This window comes from Eublepharis macularius, chromosome 12 (genome assembly GCF_028583425.1).
Source record: "Eublepharis macularius isolate TG4126 chromosome 12, MPM_Emac_v1.0, whole genome shotgun sequence".
In the NCBI taxonomy this organism is placed as follows: domain Eukaryota; kingdom Metazoa; phylum Chordata; class Lepidosauria; order Squamata; family Eublepharidae; genus Eublepharis; species Eublepharis macularius.
Genome location: NC_072801.1, coordinates 54303163 through 54321882, shown reverse-complemented (window position 1 = coordinate 54321882; position 18720 = coordinate 54303163). Strand labels below are relative to the sequence as shown.

Here is an 18720-nt window from a genome sequence, read left to right as displayed (position 1 = left end):
TGTAGCTTGGCCCTCAGTGTCACAGTATGGAAAAGATGTTGGCAGGTCATTTGTATCTACTCAGGAGGGGTGGGGTTGAGCTGAGTCATCCTGTAAGAGTTTACCAGGGTGTGGAATGCTAATGGAGGGAGGCTTCACTATATCCTGAGGAGGTTCTTTTGCATATGGATTGGTGCTTGATGTGCTAATCTTCTCTGCAGGGCTATTGTCAGGTATAGAGTGTTTTGTTAGCCTGGTGTTTTTCAGGACTGGAAACCATGCTCTATTTGATGTATTGTCGAAGGCTTTCATGGCCGGAGAACAATGGTTGTTGTGGGTTTTCCGGGCTGTATTGCCGTGGTCTTGGCATTGTAGTTCCTGACGTTTCGCCAGCAGCTGTGGCTGGAATCTTCAGAGGTGTAGTACCAAAAGATAGAGATCTCTCAGTGTCACAGTGTGGAAAAGATGTGGCAGGTCATTTATATCTACTCAGGAGGGGTGGGACTGAGCTGAGTCATCCTGTAAGAGTCTGCCAGGGTGTGGAATGCTAATGGCGGGAGGCTTCACTGTATCCTGAGGAGGTTCTTTTGCATATGGATTGGTGCTTGATGTGCTAATCTTCTCTGCAGGGCTATTGTCGGGTGTAGAGTGTTTTGTTAGCCTGGTGTTTTTCAGAACTGGAAACCATGCTCTGTTCATTCTTAAGGTTTCTTCTTTCCTGTTGAAGTTTTGCTTATGCTTGTGAATTTCAATGGCTTCCCTGTGCAGTCTGACAAAGTAGTTGGAAGTGTTGTCCAGTATTTTGGTGTCCTGGAATAAGATACTGTGCCCTGTTTGAGTTAGGCTTTGCGGATGACCAAGGTATCCAGAAATGGGAGTTTTCCCTCAATTTCTTTCTCCATTGTGAATTGTATGTTCCTGTGGATGTTGTTGAGATGATTCAAAAACCCCATCAATTCTTCCTCCCCATGGCTGCAAATGATAAATGTATCATCCACAAACTGGAACCATACACTAGGTTTGTAGGGTGCTGATTCTAGAGCTGTTTTTTCAAAATGTTCCATGTAGAAGTTTGCTATAACTGGGCTGAGAGGGCTCCCCATGGCCACCCCATCCATCTTTCATAGAATTCATTATCCCATTGGAAGTAACTGGTTGTCAGACAATGATGGAATAAGGCTGTTACATCCTCTGGGAAAATCTGATTAATAAGTGCAATAGTGTCTTTTACCGGAACCTTAGTAAACAGGGATACAACATCAAAACCAACAAGTATGCCTTGTGGATTGAGTTTCAGAGAACTGATTTTGTTGATGAAATGTGCTGAATCTTTGATTTTCTGGATACCTTGGTCATCCTTACAGGAAGACTCGGCTCAACCCCACTCCTCCTGAGTAGATACAAATGACCTGCCAACATCTTTTCCACACTGTGACACTGAGAGATCTCTGTCTTTTGGTGCTACACCTCTGAAGATGCCAGCCACAGCTGCTGGCAAAATGTCAGGAACTACAATGCCAAGACCACAGCAATACAGCCTGGAAAACCCACAACAACCATCGTTCTCTGGCCGTGAAAGCCTTTGACAATACATAGTGCTGTCCTTTTTACCAAAAATAGAAGCCATGAAATATCTCTTATTAGGATCAAACAGATTGGCAAAGCTATGTGTAAGTTCTCTTGAGCTCTTCATATTGCTGGATATATTCAATGGTGGGATGGCAGAAAAAGTGACTCCCACATTTTCCCACTGCTCTGAACCCCATATGTTTCTATGTGTATTTCCTGATGTGGCAGATATAGTCAGAGAATAGCTGGTGTTTACATTTTCAGTGAGATGGCTCCATATTGCACATTTTCATCTGAGAAAGCTAGGGGTATAACAAACAAAAACACTATTCCAAATTTGCACTGCAGATCAATGTTTTACACAGCACGAAACATAATTTGTATCTCACTGTCTTTTTTAAAAACCAAGCCTGATGAATTATTCTAGAAGAGTTGGAAGTTTGCAACATTGTTTTGGACAATTTTGGTTGGTTTTATGAAAAGTTATTTCATGGCTTCTCATCTGGAGTTTTGCTGTGGACCATGGAAACTTCCTGCAACATCTTTCAGCATTTGCAATATCATCAGTTCCTGCAAAAGAGAGATTATATATTTAGAGCTCTTCTCCCCACTCTTCTTTATAGCAGCCAGTTCCCACAGACTGCCAGCACTGTAACGGCCACAATACTTTCCTTCAATCCCACTCTCAGAAATCTTTCACGCTCAGTTTTTACAGCGCGTTCAATACCATTTCGCATCCCATGTTTTTCTGCCCTTTACACTTGTCAGCTAGTCATGTGACGCTGCTCCAGGCTATGTTAGCTTTTCCCCAGGGTATCTGACTATGGATATATCTTGACTTTTTTTTTGCCTCAGGTGCTGACTTGCACTTGAGTCGGTGAAAGTGTAAAATGTTTGCCTCTCCGCCCCTTTCCTTTCCTATTGCAAGTTGATTGGCCTGAGCAGATTTAACCACACCCACCCTCGTCAGCTCCCCATATGTTTCTTTCACCATTGGGTAGCAACTCAGCGGTGCCCATCACTCACCTCCTCTGCTTCCTTCCCAGAGAGCAGAGGTAGTGCTAGCTCTGCCCCTTCCCTTCTCATCTCCCCATCTGATTTTTTTTACTGCTTCTGAAGGGTAGTATCATTGAGGCGTCAAGCACTTTAAAACGGAATTGTGGGCATTTGACAGTCATGGAGATGGAATCTTTCCCCAATACATACCTAAGAAGATTATTTTCTTTAAAGCGTTCAGTTGGGACCTGGCTAAATGGAGTGATTCCCCCTCCAACACACACACACATTTCCGTCCTGCAGTCTTCCCTGCGTAGAACCAGCTTTCTTTTATTGCTCTTCTCTGGTTGCAGAGAACAGTAAAAAAAAATGGGGGGTGGAGAAGAGAAGGAAGATCATTCCGTGAATAGTAGGCAGTGTGGGGTGGATTGGTGTTCATCTCAGTGCAGCTGCTCTTGTGCTGTCTTCTAAGCGAAAAGACTCAAACTTTCAACACGGTTCGAAATGGTAGCACAGAGAGAGTGGAGATTCTTAGGGCCAAGCTACACATGACAAATGACACTTGAACGGCAAGTGGATTGATTGGAGGGCAAGTGAACAGGGAGAAATACACTTGCTGTTCAAGTGTCATTCGTCATGTGTAGCTTGGCCCTCAGTCTTACCACGCATGCTCAAACTGAAAAAAAAAAGTGATGTATATTCAATAGCTCACAAAGCTCACAGTAGAACAAGTGAATATAAAATGCAGCAGAGGATGTGACACTGAATCAGGAGCAGAGAGTGTAAAAAGGGGGCGGTTTCAAGCTGGTGCGAAGGCTATAGGGCTGGCTGCTCAGACCCATCGCTTTTAAACTTGAGTGCAAAAGGGCTCTCAATGGAATGTGAAGAACTGCTACTGAACACCAGCTGATCAAAAACATTGATAGACATTTAAGCAACTACCTTCCAGCCATCAACAAGCTTCAAAGAAGCATATTATAAACTAATCACAAAAGGGCCTGATCTGAAGAGACGTAAATCTGGAGACTTGAGCCTTGAACGGACAAGAAAAATCTTACACAACTGAAAAATTCCCTAGGTTTGTAGAGAAATCTGAAATTAACAATAAAAAAAATTGGGAGGGTTTTAAAAAATGAAAAAGATAAAAGGAATGCCTCTAGTAGACAGTGCCAGTTAGCAGACAACCATTAGCTAGTATTCCAGCCTTGGTTTCTTTCAGGAAAAGGCAAGGCAAGGGAGCAGGGCCCTTTCCAGGGGCATTTGGGTCTTTGAGGGAGGACTCATTGGGGCCAGGGCCAGAAGCAGCCACTGGGCAACTTAATACTACAAAACTTGCACGACTCACTCAGGCCTGGATGGTCCAATAGCAGTCCCACTCCCTACCCCAAGCACGTGTAGTGTAGTTCTTTGAGATTCAAAGTAGAACGTGAGAGACCCAGAATCAAAGCACCACTCTGATGTTGAAACTCGCATAGTGATTTATCCAGTCACACTCATACATCGGTTTCCCAAGTGCCTGCCAATGGTGGGCAGACACCCAGGGATTTGTCCCCTTGTCCACTGATCACTGGGTGATCAGCAGAAGGGGGCAAACTCCCAAAGCTTGCCAGCCACTGGCAAGCACCTCAGGATCACACATCATGCACACACTCCCGCCCACCAGCTGCAGAAGCATCCTCACACTCTGGCCAAATCTGAGCCTTGCAGAGTGCAGGAGCACTCCAGCGGCCGGTGCAATGACATCACTTCCAGAAGTGACATCATCACACCATGGCTGGAGCACGTGCGTGCTTTGTACACACGAGGATTCACAACATGGCTGCAAAAGTAAGTGCCAGGTCCCAACCCTCCTGCTGGGAGGATAGAGGGACCTGGCAACTCTACTCACACAGCCTTTCAGTGTTCTGAGGAAAATATGGAAACTAGGAGAATGGCATAAAAAGCTTTGAGTCCCCATTTCAGAGAAAGGCAACATATAAATGAAGTACATTTAGAAACATAGCTGAAGAAGGGAAGCAGATAAAAGATAATTTGTTTAGGGGGTATGAAGAAGAAAAAGAAAATAATGGAAGGGGATACACAGAAACATCCCACATGCCCTTGCAGGATCCCCACCATGCAAATAGGCCCAGCTTAGCAGGCAACATGCAACTTGGCAATAGGGGAGAGCCTGTTGGGGAAGGGGATGGAAAGATGAAAATGAAGGCAATGAAAGGCAAGTGAGAAGCATGAAAAGAGGGAAAGGCTGGGTGGGCAGTGAAGGGAAAGAGGACATGGTGGGGACAGGGAAAATGAGATGTTCCCCGCAAGTTCCTGAGGGTCCCCACTTGTTTTCTCTTATTTGGTTGGGGGAGCAGCTTGACAACAGATTTTTGTGCCTTCAAAACACTTTGAATATATGATCTCAGGAAATCTTACACCAAGACTTTAGAGTAGATCAATGTGAGGCAGAGAAATAATAACATATACCTTGAGATTAAGCTAGCTTCTACTGTGGCGCGCTACCCATTTTAGTAGCCTCAGTTCAATAGATCACCTCTCCACAACTGGGAAAAAATCTGATAACATGAAGACGTGGTGTGTGGATGACTGAACTTCATTTATTCATTCCAGGCCCAAGAGAGATAAGATTGGTGAATGGTGCAAACAGATGCTCTGGGAGAGTTGAAGTGCTCCACAATGACCAGTGGGGGACTGTGTGTGATGATGACTGGAATATGAACAATGCTCAAGTTGTGTGCAGAGAACTTGGCTGTGGAGGAGCAATATCAGCCCCAGGAGGAGCTTACTTCGGAGAGGGGAGTGGTCGCATTTGGCTAGATGATGTCAGATGCAATGGGACAGAATCTGCTCTCAAACACTGCTGGAAAAAGCCTTGGGGAGAACAGAACTGTAAACATGAAGAAGATGCTGGTGTGGTGTGCTCAGGTAACTGGTGGATAGTAGAGGTGGGCATGAACAGCATTACGAACAAAAAAAGCCATGAACCACCCAATCTGCTGTTCATGAACAAGCTGTTTGTGAGGCCCCGTTTTAGACGAACAGGTGATCGTCATAAGCCTGGTTCGTGCATTTGTCCGCTCTTCATGAAGCCAGACGGTCAGGCACCTTCAATCAATTCCCTTGGCAACAGAGGCAGGGACTGCCTGAACTCTGTTTGCACTCCTTCTGTTGCCCTGGAAACCCCACTCTAAGTCCAACTTACCTTGATGGGCACGTCTTCCTTCCAAGCGTGGAGCTCCAAATTGGTTAAAATTGGCTATATGGGAGCAGAGACCAGGGGGGGCGGGGGGAGGGATGGGTGATCTGTAGCCATGGGCACTCCAATCTCATCCCTGCAAACCTTGTTAAGCAGTTCTGACTACCAACCACAGACCTCCTGTTTTGCTCAATGGGACCTCTGGTTATAAAAGGGCACTGTGCTCCCAGTTCTAGCTTTCAGTTTTAGCTGACAGTGGAGAAAGAAAGAGCTGTTGTGTTGCTAGCATTCTGAGAGAGAGACAAGGAGAGTGCATTGGAGCTAGGATTTTTGTGTGTGTATGGTGGGATAGAGATCTATCCCCTCTGGTTCCAGGGCTGCTGTCAGACCTTGGGGCCAAGCTCAGTGGGCAACTCAGCTGAGGGTTCACACTAATTATGATTATTACTGCCTGATCTGATTCAGATCAGGTGTCTGATAATGCTGGGCTAGGGTTCTACCCCCTCCCTCTGGTTCCAGGGTTGCGGCCTGGCCTTGGGGCCAAGCTCAGTGGATACCTCAACTGAAGGCTCACACTGTGATTATTAGTATTCCTGATCTGATTCTGGTCAGGTATCTTGGAGTGCTGGGCTAGGGCTCTACCCCTCCCTCTGGTTCCAGGGCTGCTGCCAGGCCCTGGAACCAAGTTCAGTGGGCACCTCAGCTGAGTGCTCACAGTGTTCTCTCCTTCTCATTCTTCCTTAATTCTTGTTTGCTGGCACAATGAGGCTTCAGGCAGGGGCCAAGGGTGGTCGTGGGGGGAAGTGCAAAGATTGTCCCGGTTGCCATGTGGGAAGCAGTAGTGGGCGGGGCTTGGGGGCAGCTGAACCTCCTGCTCCCCAAGATTCAGCTGTGGGGGGTGTAAAGGACGTGAAGAGCTGTTGCCACCGGGGAAGAGGAGCTCTTTAAACTTTTTGAAGAGGAGGAGGAGGGCCAGGGGTCCATGGAGGAATGGTTGGGGTTTGATGAAACATCCATCCCATCTGCATCCCAAACTCTTAGTGCTGTCCCTGCCTGGAGTCCACCCCTCAATCCATCTTCAAGTGCCAGTTCCACAGCACAACCAGTAACCCTTCGTCCTCCTTCCCCTGGAATAGTTAGTGGGCAACATTTCAACCCATCAGTACGGAGGCACTTTCGGGCCCTTCCTAATGAGCCCCGTGTGGTGTGGTGCTGTGTCTGTGACGACCTGGTGTGCAGAGGCAATGACCCGAAGCACCTGTCTTTTTAAAATCTATCTATATAACTGAGTGTGTTTCAGACAACTCACTTTATAGCCTGGTGCACCACCAGAGGGCGCTGCCACAAAGGAACTCCCAGGTAACTCACCATATCGCTCCAGAAAACATGCCTTGGTGGGAAGCCCAGGCAGGGAACAAAAGTGGAGCAGGTACCAATGCCCTCCTTGTGCCTTAACCTGGCTGGTGTTAGGTGCAGAGCAGGTGGCAATGCCCACCTCCACCTTAACCCAGCTGATATTAGAAGCAGAGCAGGTGGCAATGCCTGCCCCTACTTCAGCCACGTGGTATTAGGAAAGGAGCAGGTGGCAATACTCACCCCCCTCATTAACTCAGCTGGTATTAGGAGCGGAACAGGTGGCAATGCCCACCCCCTTCATTAACCCAGCTAATATTAGGAGTGGAGCAGGAGGCAATACCTGCCCCCTTTCAGGCAGTTGTGATCAAGAGCAGAGAAGGTGGCAATGCCCACTCTGTGCCTTAACCCAGCTGTTATTAGGAGCAAAGCAGGTGGAAATGCTGGCCCCAACTTTAACCTATCTGATATTAGGAATGGAGCAGCTGGCAATGCCCTCCACTCTTTCACCCAGTTGGGATCAGGAGCAGACAAGGTAGATATATGTACTCTCTGCCTTAACCCAGCTAGTATTAGGAGCAGAGCAGGTGGCAATGCCCATCTCCAGACTTAACACAGCCATAAAAGGAGAGGAGCACTTGGCAATGCCCACTCCCACATTAACCCAACTGATATTAGGTGCGGAGCAGGTGGCAACGCCCGCCCCCCTTCAGCCAGCTGGTATTAAGAGTGGAACGGGTGGCAATGCCCATCCCCACCTTAACCCAGCTGGGATCAGGAGTGGAGTAGGTGGTAATGCCCATCTCCAGCCTTAACACAGCCAGTAATAGGAGAGGAGCACTTGGCAGTGCTCACCCCCACCATAACCCAGCTGGTATTAGGTGCGGAGCAGGTGGCAATGCCAGCCCCCCCTTCACCAGCAGGGATCAGGAGTGGAGTAGGTGATAATGCTGGCCCCTGCCTTAATCAGGGTGTTATAAGGAGCAGAGCAGGTGGCAATGCCCATCTTCAGCCTTAACACAGCCAGTAATAGGAGAGGAGCAATTGGCAATGCTCACCCCCACCATAACCCAGCTGTTATTAGGAGCAAAGCAGGTGGCAATGCCCACCGCTGTCATAACTGAGCTGGTATTAGTAGAGCAGGTGGCCATGTACACTCCCCATCTTAACTCAGCTGGTATTAGGAGCAGAGCAGGTGGGAATACACACTCCTTATCACAACTGGCAATAGTAGCTGAACAGATTACAGTACCCATCCCTGCCTTAACACAGCAGGTATTAGGACCGAAGGAGGTGGCAATGCCCACCCTCCTTCACCCAGCTGGGATCAGGAGCGAAGCAGGTGGCTATGCCCACTCTCTGCCTTAACCAAGCTGGTATTATGAGCAGTTAACAGCAAGGTAGAGCAACGCAGTAAGTAAGCAGCAACCAAGAATAAAATATTATCCGCGTATTAACAATATCCTCAAAATTTAATATTTACTACTTAACATGCGTATAATTAATGAACTATACCACATGTAACAATTATACCACTGATTGTTCAGTCAGAAAATAACATTCATACAGGCGTCCTCAAATCCCATTGGCAATCAATAAAGTGCTCAGTGCTCTAAGTGCTGACATATTAATATTGCACTAGATTGTAAAGTGCAAATGCATAATTAGCACCATCCAAACACAAGTCCTTCAATCCAGCCTCGGCACGACTTGTATTCCGAGGTCAAACTCCTTGTAATAAGGCACTGAGCAGGCAGCAATGCCCACCCCATCTTCACCCTGTCAGTATCAGGCACCAAGTAGGCAGCAATCTCTACCCCCCTTCAACCTGCCGGAATCAGGAGCAGAGAAGATGGCAGTGCCCGCACCCCCTTCACCCAGTTGGGATCAGGAATGGAGCACAGAGCAAAGCCCATTTCTCCTCCCTTCACCCAGCAGGAAACAGGTAGCAATGCCCACCTCCCTTCACCCAGCTGGGATCAGGTACAGCAAAAGCAACCAAATGTGCACACTGGTTACAAAAGTGTCAACAACACAAGAGAAAACCAGTGAAAAGAAGTAGTTCAAGTAAATACAAATGTATATGTATTTTAAATGCTTAAAGTGCTAAAGTGCTCAAACAAGTGCATAAGATGAGCAATCCATATACTTTTAAATACAATGCAATACAATCTGGTCCTCTAATGCAGAAAGTTCATAAATCAATAAATTCTGTTTCTTCTTTGCTTCAATCCTTCTGTACTCCAAACATATGTTTCATGGGTCAATAGAGTCTTATTTCTTCAATCCTATTTCACAATGGCCCAGTGGGGCAGGGGGGTGACCTTCTAATCTAGAACACTACTTGAAAGTATAGCTGGGCATGTTCCTCAGCTACGGGTTGCAGCCAGCAAAATTTCCAATACCTGTTCCATGGTCAAGACTTCATCAGGCAATAGTGTCATATCTGGATGGTCACCACATGTATAGCTTGCATCCACGACCCAGTCAATTCAATGGAAACGAAGCAATGCCAGTCAGGAACTACAAATCAATTACACTCTATTAAATACCTTCATTAATTACAAAGCAGAGCAGAAGGCAATGCCTATTTTCCCTTCACTCAGCTGGGATCAGGAGCTGAGCAGGTGGCAATGCCTGACCCCCTTTACCGGGTCTGTATCAGACATGCAGCAGGTTGCAAAGCCCACTGCCCCTTCATGTTGCTGAGATCAGTTGTAGAGCAGGTGGCAATGCCTATCCCCCTCCTTTACTGGTTGGGATCAGTGATGGAGGAGGAGTGAATGCCTGCCGGCCCACTCTCCCCTTTCTAGAACCCGTTGTATTTCTTCCCCACAACAGGCTTTGTTTCTAGTTTTAAATGATCCACTTAGTTTATGAACTGTGGTGAAGGTATCTGTTTCCAGTCTTTGTTAAAAAGTGTACAAGAGTGTTACTCCCAGGGCTTTTTTTCAGCAGGAACGTGGTGGAACGGAGTTCTGGCATCTCTTGAAAATGGTCACATGGCTGGTGGACCTGCCTCCTGATCTCCAGACACAGGGGAATTTAGATTGCCCTCCATGCAGTGGTGCGGAGGGCAATCTAAACTCCCTCTGTCTGGAGATCAGGGGGCAGGGCCACCAGCCATGTGACCATTTTCACCAAGGGTGAGTTAAACTTTAAAAAACTCCCCCCTTGTTCCAACTGACCCAAAGTGACATCATTATGCTGTCCTGAGTTCCACCACCTCTTTTCCCAGAAAAATATCCCTGGTTACTCCAGACAATAAGTGGTGTAGTGTATGTCTCTATGTGAAGTCAAGAGAATGCTTAGTGGTCTTATTCCATGTATGTGTTTAACCTTTTCTATCTAATCAGCTATCCGACTAATAAATGGCTCCAACAACTGCTCAGGAAGGGTGGAAGTGTATCACAACAAGCAGTGGGGAACTGTTTGTGATGATGGCTGGGATATACAAGATGCCCAAGTTGTGTGTCAAGAGCTGATGTGTGGAGATGCCTTATCAGCATTCGGTGGAGCACACTATGGCCCAGGATCAGGAACCATCTGGCTGGACAGAGTTAACTGCACAGGAAATGAAATGGCCCTCAGAGAATGCCCAAAAGGTCCCTGGGGAGAGCATACTTGTGACCACAGGAGGGATGCGAGTGTGGCGTGCTCAGGTAATGTTGTATGGCTTGATTTGATTAGGGAACTAGTTGTAAGGTCAAGCTTGCACAGTCCCTAGGATCAAGATCAGATTCATATTTCATACAGTAAGTCTGAATACCATGGAAAATTTTCTGGCTAAAAGGCAGGTGGAAGTCATCTGAAGGAAGCTGTGTGTTACACAAAAATAATAGCAAGAATCCTTGTCCAACCCGAAGAAAAACAGTACTGTCCTTTTTACCAAAATCAGATGCCATGTAACATCTCTTATTAGGGTCAAACAAACAGGTACAAAACTATACGCAAGCTATCAAGATTTCTAGAGCTCTTCATCAGACTGGATGCTTTCAATGATAAGACAATAGAAAAAGTGCCCTCCAATCGTCCCACTGCTAGGAGCCTTTTAACAGACCTTTGTGCTCTTCTTGGTGAAGAATTAGGATTTTCAGTGGGTACCTCCTTATTTTTCACCTGAGAAGTCCAGGGGAACAATCAACACAAGCACCATTTCAAATGTACACATTTCACACAGAGTGCTGGCAAGACAAAAGACCACACCATAATTTTTATCTCACTCTCCTTTAGAAAGAAAATTCAGCCTAGAGAGCCTGAATACTTGCAAAAAAAAAGTGCAATTTTGGTTGGTCCTATGAAAAGTTTCTTCATGGCTTTTTTTTGGGGGGGGGGGATTTGCTTTGGTCAAACAAAGCTACTTACATTTTTTTCAGCATTTACAGAATCATGAGTTACTGCAAAAAGGAGATTGTATATAGAGAGCTGTCTCTTCAGACTTCTTTTCAGCCACTAGTTCCCACAGACCGGCTACACTGGAATGCCCACAACACTTTTGTTCAATCCCACTCTACCAGTGGAATATGAACAAAAACTACCAGACAATAACCGGTTAAAAAGCCATTGATAGTCATTTAAGAAAAAAATCTTCCAACCATAAACATTCATCGGAGAAACATTTTCATTATTGCCTTTAGGGAGTAAAGATGAATAATATACCTTTTTATCCCTTTGGAACATTTTAAAAATATGAACTTAACACTTTACAACAGATCAGTGTGAGGGAAAGAAATAATAGCTTTACTAAAGATCATATGGGGTTACACTTACCATGGCCCTTTCCACGCGTCCTTAAAGGATGGCCCACTCACCAAACGCTGCCCACTTTTCGCCTTGACGCCAGATGTCTCTGTTTTCCAAACGATAGGAGGTAATTTGGCTTCACTTTTATCAGTGCCTTTTCTGAGAATGCACATTTCTGTGGTCCCAAAAAGACCCCCCAAAAACAGAAGCCAAACAGCCTGCTACCGTTTTGAAAATGGAGATGTTTGGTGTCAAGGGGGAAAGCTGGCAGCATTCGGTTACTTAACCGTTTCATTAAAGAGGTGTGGAATGGGCCTACCTTGCAGTAGACAGAGGCTTATGCAAAAAGAATCAACCTTTCTCCTCACGCCCCCTCCCCAGATCTTTCAAGCCATGAATACAGGAAGTTTGTCTGGGATTAAGCCAGCTGCATGCTTTACTTCAGCATTACTTCTACTGTGGCCAGCTACTCATTTCAGTAATCTCAGTTGAATGGATTTCATCCTCACAACTTGTAAAGAAAACAGATGAGAAGCCATGGAGAAGATTGAACTGACTATCCATTTATCCATTCCAGACCCAAAGGAAATCAGATTGGTGAATGGTTCCCACAGGTGCTCTGGGAGAGTTGAGGTGCTCTACAATGACCAATGGGGGACTGTGTGTGATAATAACTGGAATATTAACAGTGCCCGAGTTGTGTGCAGAGAACTTGGCTGTGGAAACGCAGTATCAGCTCCACGTGGTGGTAACTTTGGAGGAGGAAGTGGGCGCATCTGGCTGGACAATTTCCAATGTGATGGGACAGAATCTTCCCTCAAGGACTGTCGGAAAAACCCTTCAGGAGAACATAACTGTCAACACCAAAATGATGCTGGTGTTGTGTGCTCAGGTAAGTGGTACGCAGGTACTGGAGGATGATAAATTCTGGTTCTGGAAATTGACAATTTAATGCCAACATTTAAAAAAATCCTACCTTTTGTATCTGTTTTATTAATCATTTGTTCCATATTCTGGTTCTAGGTGAATAGTTCTATTTAAAAAAATAGCTACACTTTCAGTTCTTTCACCAATTTAGAATCATAGGGTTGGAAGGGGTCTTAAAGACAGTCTACCCCCTTGCCAATACAGGAAAAGCCTAAAAAATCCCTGACTAGTATATGTCCTCTAGTTTACTGTGAACCCTATCCTCTGTTGCCAACAGGAACAGCTCCCTTCCCTCCTCTAAGTGACAGCCTTTTAAATACTTAAAGAGAGCAGTCATGTCTCCCCTCAGCATCCTCTTCTCCAAACTGAACATTCCCAAGTCCATCAGTCTTTCCTCACAGGGCTTGGTCTCCAGGCCCCTGATCATCCTGGTTGCTCTCGTCTGCACCTGTTCCAATTTATTCACATCCTTTTTGAAATGAAGCCTCCAGAACTGCAAACCATTCTCCAGGTGGGGCCTGACCAATGTGGTATATAGTGGGACAATGACATCCTGTGGTTTCAATGTTATGCCTTTGTTCATACACCCCAAGGTTTCACTCTCCTTTCTTGCTGCTGCATCACATTGATTGCTTATATTTAGCATGCCATCCACCAGCATCCCAAGATCTTCTTCACACACACTGCTCCCCAGAAGTGTAATAATAACATAATAATAATAACATTCAATTTATATACCACCCTTCAGGACCACTTAATGCCCACTGAATGTGGTTTACAAAGTGTATTATTATTATACTCACAAAAAGCACCTTGTGAGGTGGGTGAGGCTGAGAGAGATCTGAAAAGCTGTGACTGAGGGCCAAGCTACACATGACGAATGACACTTGAACAGCAAGTGTATTTCTCCCTGTTCACTTGCCCTCCACTCAATCCACTTGCCGTTCAAGTGTCATTCGTCATGTGGAGCTTGGCCCTGACTCAAGGTCATCCAGCTGGATTCATGCAAAGAAGTGGGGGAATCAAACCGGGTTGTACAGATTAAGATCTTCTGTTGAATTGTATCCCTGTCTTCAAGGTTTGGAGTCATCTGCTAATTTAATGAGGAATCCCTTTTCACCCTCGTACAGACAATTTATAAAAAGATTGAAAGCACCGGTTCCAGAACTGAGCTCTGTGGCATTCCACTGGACACATCCCTCTAATCAGATGTGATACCATTGATAACAATTCTTTAGGCATAGCTATCCAGCCAGTTCCCTATCCATCTAACCTTTCTAGACTCCAGGCCACTGTCGTCCAATTTACTCAGAACATGATGAAGATTTATATATTCAATGACATTGAATAGCACTGTGAAATGTAAAAGGTAAAGGTAGTCCCCCTGTGCAAGCACCGAGTCATTACTGACGCATGGGGGGACATCGCACCGCGATGTTTTCTTGGTAGACTTCTGTTACGAGGTGGTTTGCCATTGCCTTCCCCAGTCATCTACATTTTACCTCCAGGAAACTGGGTACACATTTTACTGACCTCAGAAGAATGGAAGGCTGAATCAAACTTGAGCCGGGTATCTGAACCCAGCTTCTGCCAGGATTGAACTAAGATCATGAGCAGAGCTTGGGCTGCAGTACTGGAGCTTGCCACTCTGTGCCACGAGGCTCTTAGCACTTTCCAAATAAAGAGAAATTTTTTTAGTACCATACCTTTCCCATTTTGTGTCTATTTGGGAAGCACTGTACTTCACAGTGGTTTTCTTTGTCAGTCTGCTATTTACACTGTGATTTCTCTGGTATCCTTCATTTCAGCAAATCAGCCATGGCCACATGACTGATATATTCATACACCACCATAATGCCACTCAGATGGGCAGATGATGGGTACAACATTCTGAGGGCAAGTTTCCCTTCAGGGCCCAAAGACCCAGCATAACTTTTCTAATCATGAATATCTTAGATTTATTCTGTACATGAGAAGGCCCAATAAACATCTTTATCTAAGGACTCATAGTGGCTTTCATGATCACTTTCATGATTTTCCCAAAAGGCATGAGAATTCTGGAAATACATACTTACCTAGAGTATGCTTTTGTGAATTCTTTTGCTCTCATCCAGGCAAGGAAATCGTCAAGTGAAGGAGCTTTGGAATTGCCATTCATAGCCTGTCTTGTCACATCTCTGGCCCCAGTGTACATTAACAGCTACAGCAGCTAATGAAAGTTTTGACCTGCTTTTTTAAGATAGAGAAAGAGAGAGGCTGGATTTCTTTAAATTTGGTCAGGAACACTTTTCCATTAATCGATCGATCGATCGATCGATCGATCGATCAATTCATTCATTCATTCATTCATTCATTCATTCATTCATTCATTCATTCATTCACCAGGAATTGACTTCTTTCATACACAGGATCATTCACTATTTGTAACTGATTTATTTACTTCAGGACTTGTGGTGCTGTTACCAATCTGAGTCAAACGGAATAAATTGTATAGTGCGTGTCACGCTATGTGAGGTCAAGATAATACCTTGTGGACTTATTCTATGTGTGTGTTTAACTTTTTCTGTCTCATCAGATCTCCGGCTAATGAATGGCTCAAATCGCTGCTCGGGGAGGGTCGAAGTGTATCACAATGAGCAGTGGGGAACTGTTTGTGATGATGGCTGGGATATACAAGATGCCCAAGTCGTGTGCCGAGAACTGAAGTGTGGAGATGCCTTATCAGCATTCGGTGGAGCACACTATGGCCCAGGATCGGGAACCATCTGGCTGGACAGAGTTGACTGCACAGGAAATGAAACAGCCCTTGGGGAATGCCTAAAAAGTCCCTGGGGAGAGCACACTTGTGACCACAGGAGGGACGCAAGTGTAGAGTGCTCAGGTAATTTTCTATGGGTTGATTTAAAAAGGGAACTAGTTGTAGAGTCAAGGTTGCACAGTCCCTGGGATCAAGATTGGATCCATGTTTCATACAGTAAGTCTGACAAACCCAGAAAAATTTCTGAAGATTATTACAGAAACATAATCGCAGGATTAATTGTTAAATGCTTAGAAAAGCATGGGTTTTCTATGGGTTGATTTAAATAGAGATCTAATTGTAGGGTGAAGCTTGCCCAGTCCCTTGGATCAGGTTCTCCACCATTCAACTAGGCCTGGCTCAGCCGGCTCCATGCAATTGGTGTATAGGGGAGATGCTGCCCAGTGGAGAAAAGAGAAGATGAGGAGCAGACAATGGTGGATTGGAAGGAGAGAAGAAAGGGAGTGGTATGAGGAGGGAAACGTGGTGGAGGAGAGAGAAATGAGATATCCCCCATGAGTCATTGTGGGTCTGCACTTGTTTTCTCTTATTTGATGTGTGTAGGTTGGGGGTGGGGTTTAACAATAGAGCTTTTTATGTCTTCAGAACATTTTGAATACACGATTTCAGGAATTCTTACATTGACGTTTTTGAGTAAATCAGTATGAGACAGAGAAATAATACTGCTGGTCCCACCCTCTATTGAGTGAGCCTTGAATTGAATTAGGCTCCTCCTCACCAGAGGCACATCACAGCTATCTGGGCTTTGAGAGGGAGCAGGGAAGAGAATTGCTGGAGCAGTGAGCCTTTTTCTGTTGCCTCCCTTAACTGCTGGGGGAATTTGCTGAGGTTCCTGTGTGGGAGGACAGTGTTTGGGGGGGGGGGTGAGTACGCAGGGCCTGCTGTAAAGTGGTCCAAGTTGTTTCTGCCAACCTTTCACAACTAGTCATCTGAGGCAGTTTGACTGGGGAATTATCAGGGAAGTACTATAAAATGTGAACCACCTTTGAAATAGATTACAGCAATATGGCAAGTGAGCAAGCTGAGGCAGTGGCATATACAGTCTGTGGCATGTTTGTATTCTTACCTGAGAGTAACAGCAGCTACACTTGCAGCAAGGGTAAGCTGTACTGGAGAAGATAAAGTGACTTGAGGCACGCTTGTCCACACTCAGTTTAATAAGGGAAGGTGAAGAGTACATGCACAGAACACATGAAGCACTTTTCTGAGGGCAACAGGAGGAGGAGGGAAGGAGATATCAGGATTTGGAGGAGGAGGGAAAGGTATTTCAGGATTTGGAGAAGCACCAATACAAGAGGCGGGCACATGGAAGAAAGTAACCCACAGGAGCAGGATAATTAGGAGACATTTTGAGCCTCTGATGCTGAGAAATTGGTTCCAGGATCTCCCTATAGATATTGATTCTAGACCTCTGGATCAAGAGCTACTCCCTCAGACTCCTCAAACCTTGAAAGAAACTTCTCAGTCCCCTGTGGATGAGAGTACTAGACATGGGCACAAACCAAAAAAAATTACTGAACCAGAGGATCGTGGTTTGGTGCAGACCACGATCCTGATTTCCCAAACAGCAACAACCATCTCCCGTTCCTGAACCCGAACCGTGGAGTGTGGAGGCCACAGTGGAGGGGTGCCCCACTGCTCTCAGTGATACAGGAACGGTGGGTGATGCCGGCAGCATCTGTGTTTGTGTTTGGCCATCTGTTTTTGGCCATCTGAGCTGCCTATCAGGGTTTGCAGGGATGAGATTGGAGTGCCCATGGCTACAGAACACCCCCTTCTCCCTCCCTCCCCTGGGTGTCTTCTCCCAACTGCTTTGCTGCTCCATGGTTGGAAGGAAGCCCTGCTGATCAAGGAAAACTGGGCCTCCATTCAGGTTTCCAGGGCGACAGAAGGAGGGCAAACAGAGCCCAGGCATTCCCCTGGCTCCATTGCCAGGGGAATAGATTGCTGGCACCTGAGTGTCTGGATTCCCAAACCGAGCCCAAATGCCACGATCCAGGCCTCTCCTGACCGCTGGATTGTTGGCCGTGGATGATCACGATCTGCCAGATAATGATCATGCAATTGCCATTTTCATGGGGTTTTTATGGTCCTAATGCGGATCGTGCCCATCTCTAGAGAGGACTCAAGCTTCCATTCCTCAATATAGAAAAGGGCACATGCTGGTAATTGGGGACTCCCTACTGAGAGGGGTAGAGGGTAAAGTGTGCCATCTGGACTTGTCATCTTGAGAGGTATGCATGCATCCAGAATGCAACAGAAAGGATAGGAAGACTTATCAAACCCACAGATTATTATCCTTTCTTCCTGTTACATGTGGGAACAAATGATATTGCCCGGCACAGTCCAGAACGCATTAAAAAAGTATATGTGGCTCTTGGTAAAAAGGTTAAGATCTGGGAGCACAGGTTGCTTTTTCATCAGTTCTTCCTGTCATAGGCAATGGTTTAGGAAGGGGAAGAAGAATGCTGCAAATACGTAACTGGCTACATAGATCAGGAGAAGTTTGGGTTTTTGGACCTGGCTTACGCTTCTGAGATTAAGCTCTTCTATCTAGAGATGGTTTGCACCTCACAAGGGTAGGAAAATGTGTTTGGTAAGAGCCTTGCAAACCTGATAAGGAGGGCTTTAAACTAAATCCTGTGGAGAGACAGACAAAAACTCAAAACCTGTAACTGGAGAAGGGAACATGGAAGACCTGCAGGGAGTGGAACATATCCTAGGAAACATTAGCTTGCCGGTAAACACAGAAACAAAATCCTCAGGGCATATAACTCATGGTTTACAATGTCTCTCTACACTAATGCACAGCGTATGGGAAACAAGCAGGAGGAACTTGAAGTTCTCATATAGGAAGGGGACTATGACATAAAAGGCATTACTGAAACTCAGTGGAATGACACCCACAACTGGAATACTACGATTGAGGGATACAACTTGTTCAAGAAAGATAAACAAGTAAGGAAGGGGGCAGGAGTAGCATTATATGTAAATGATGTATATACTTGTGAGGAAATAAATGTAACTGAGCGTGGAAATTCAGTCGAGAGTCTCTGGGTAAAAATAAAAAAGAATAAGAAATAATAGTGACACTGTGGTGGGGGTCTGTATAGACCACGAAACCAAGTGAGGACTT

General features: G+C 45.6%; 1 protein-coding gene across 1 annotated transcript in view; it reads left to right on the top strand.

Annotated features, from left to right (window-relative positions):
- LOC129338555 (uncharacterized) overlaps positions 1 to 18720 on the top strand; it is a 177061-nt gene that overhangs the window by 112917 nt on the left and 45424 nt on the right. Inside the window, exons 28-31 of the mRNA XM_054992877.1 lie at positions 5158 to 5472; positions 10453 to 10758; positions 12417 to 12731; positions 15342 to 15647. Coding sequence (XP_054848852.1) covers positions 5158 to 5472; positions 10453 to 10758; positions 12417 to 12731; positions 15342 to 15647 — 1242 coding nt within the window. The remainder of the gene's footprint in view (positions 1 to 5157; positions 5473 to 10452; positions 10759 to 12416; positions 12732 to 15341; positions 15648 to 18720) is intronic.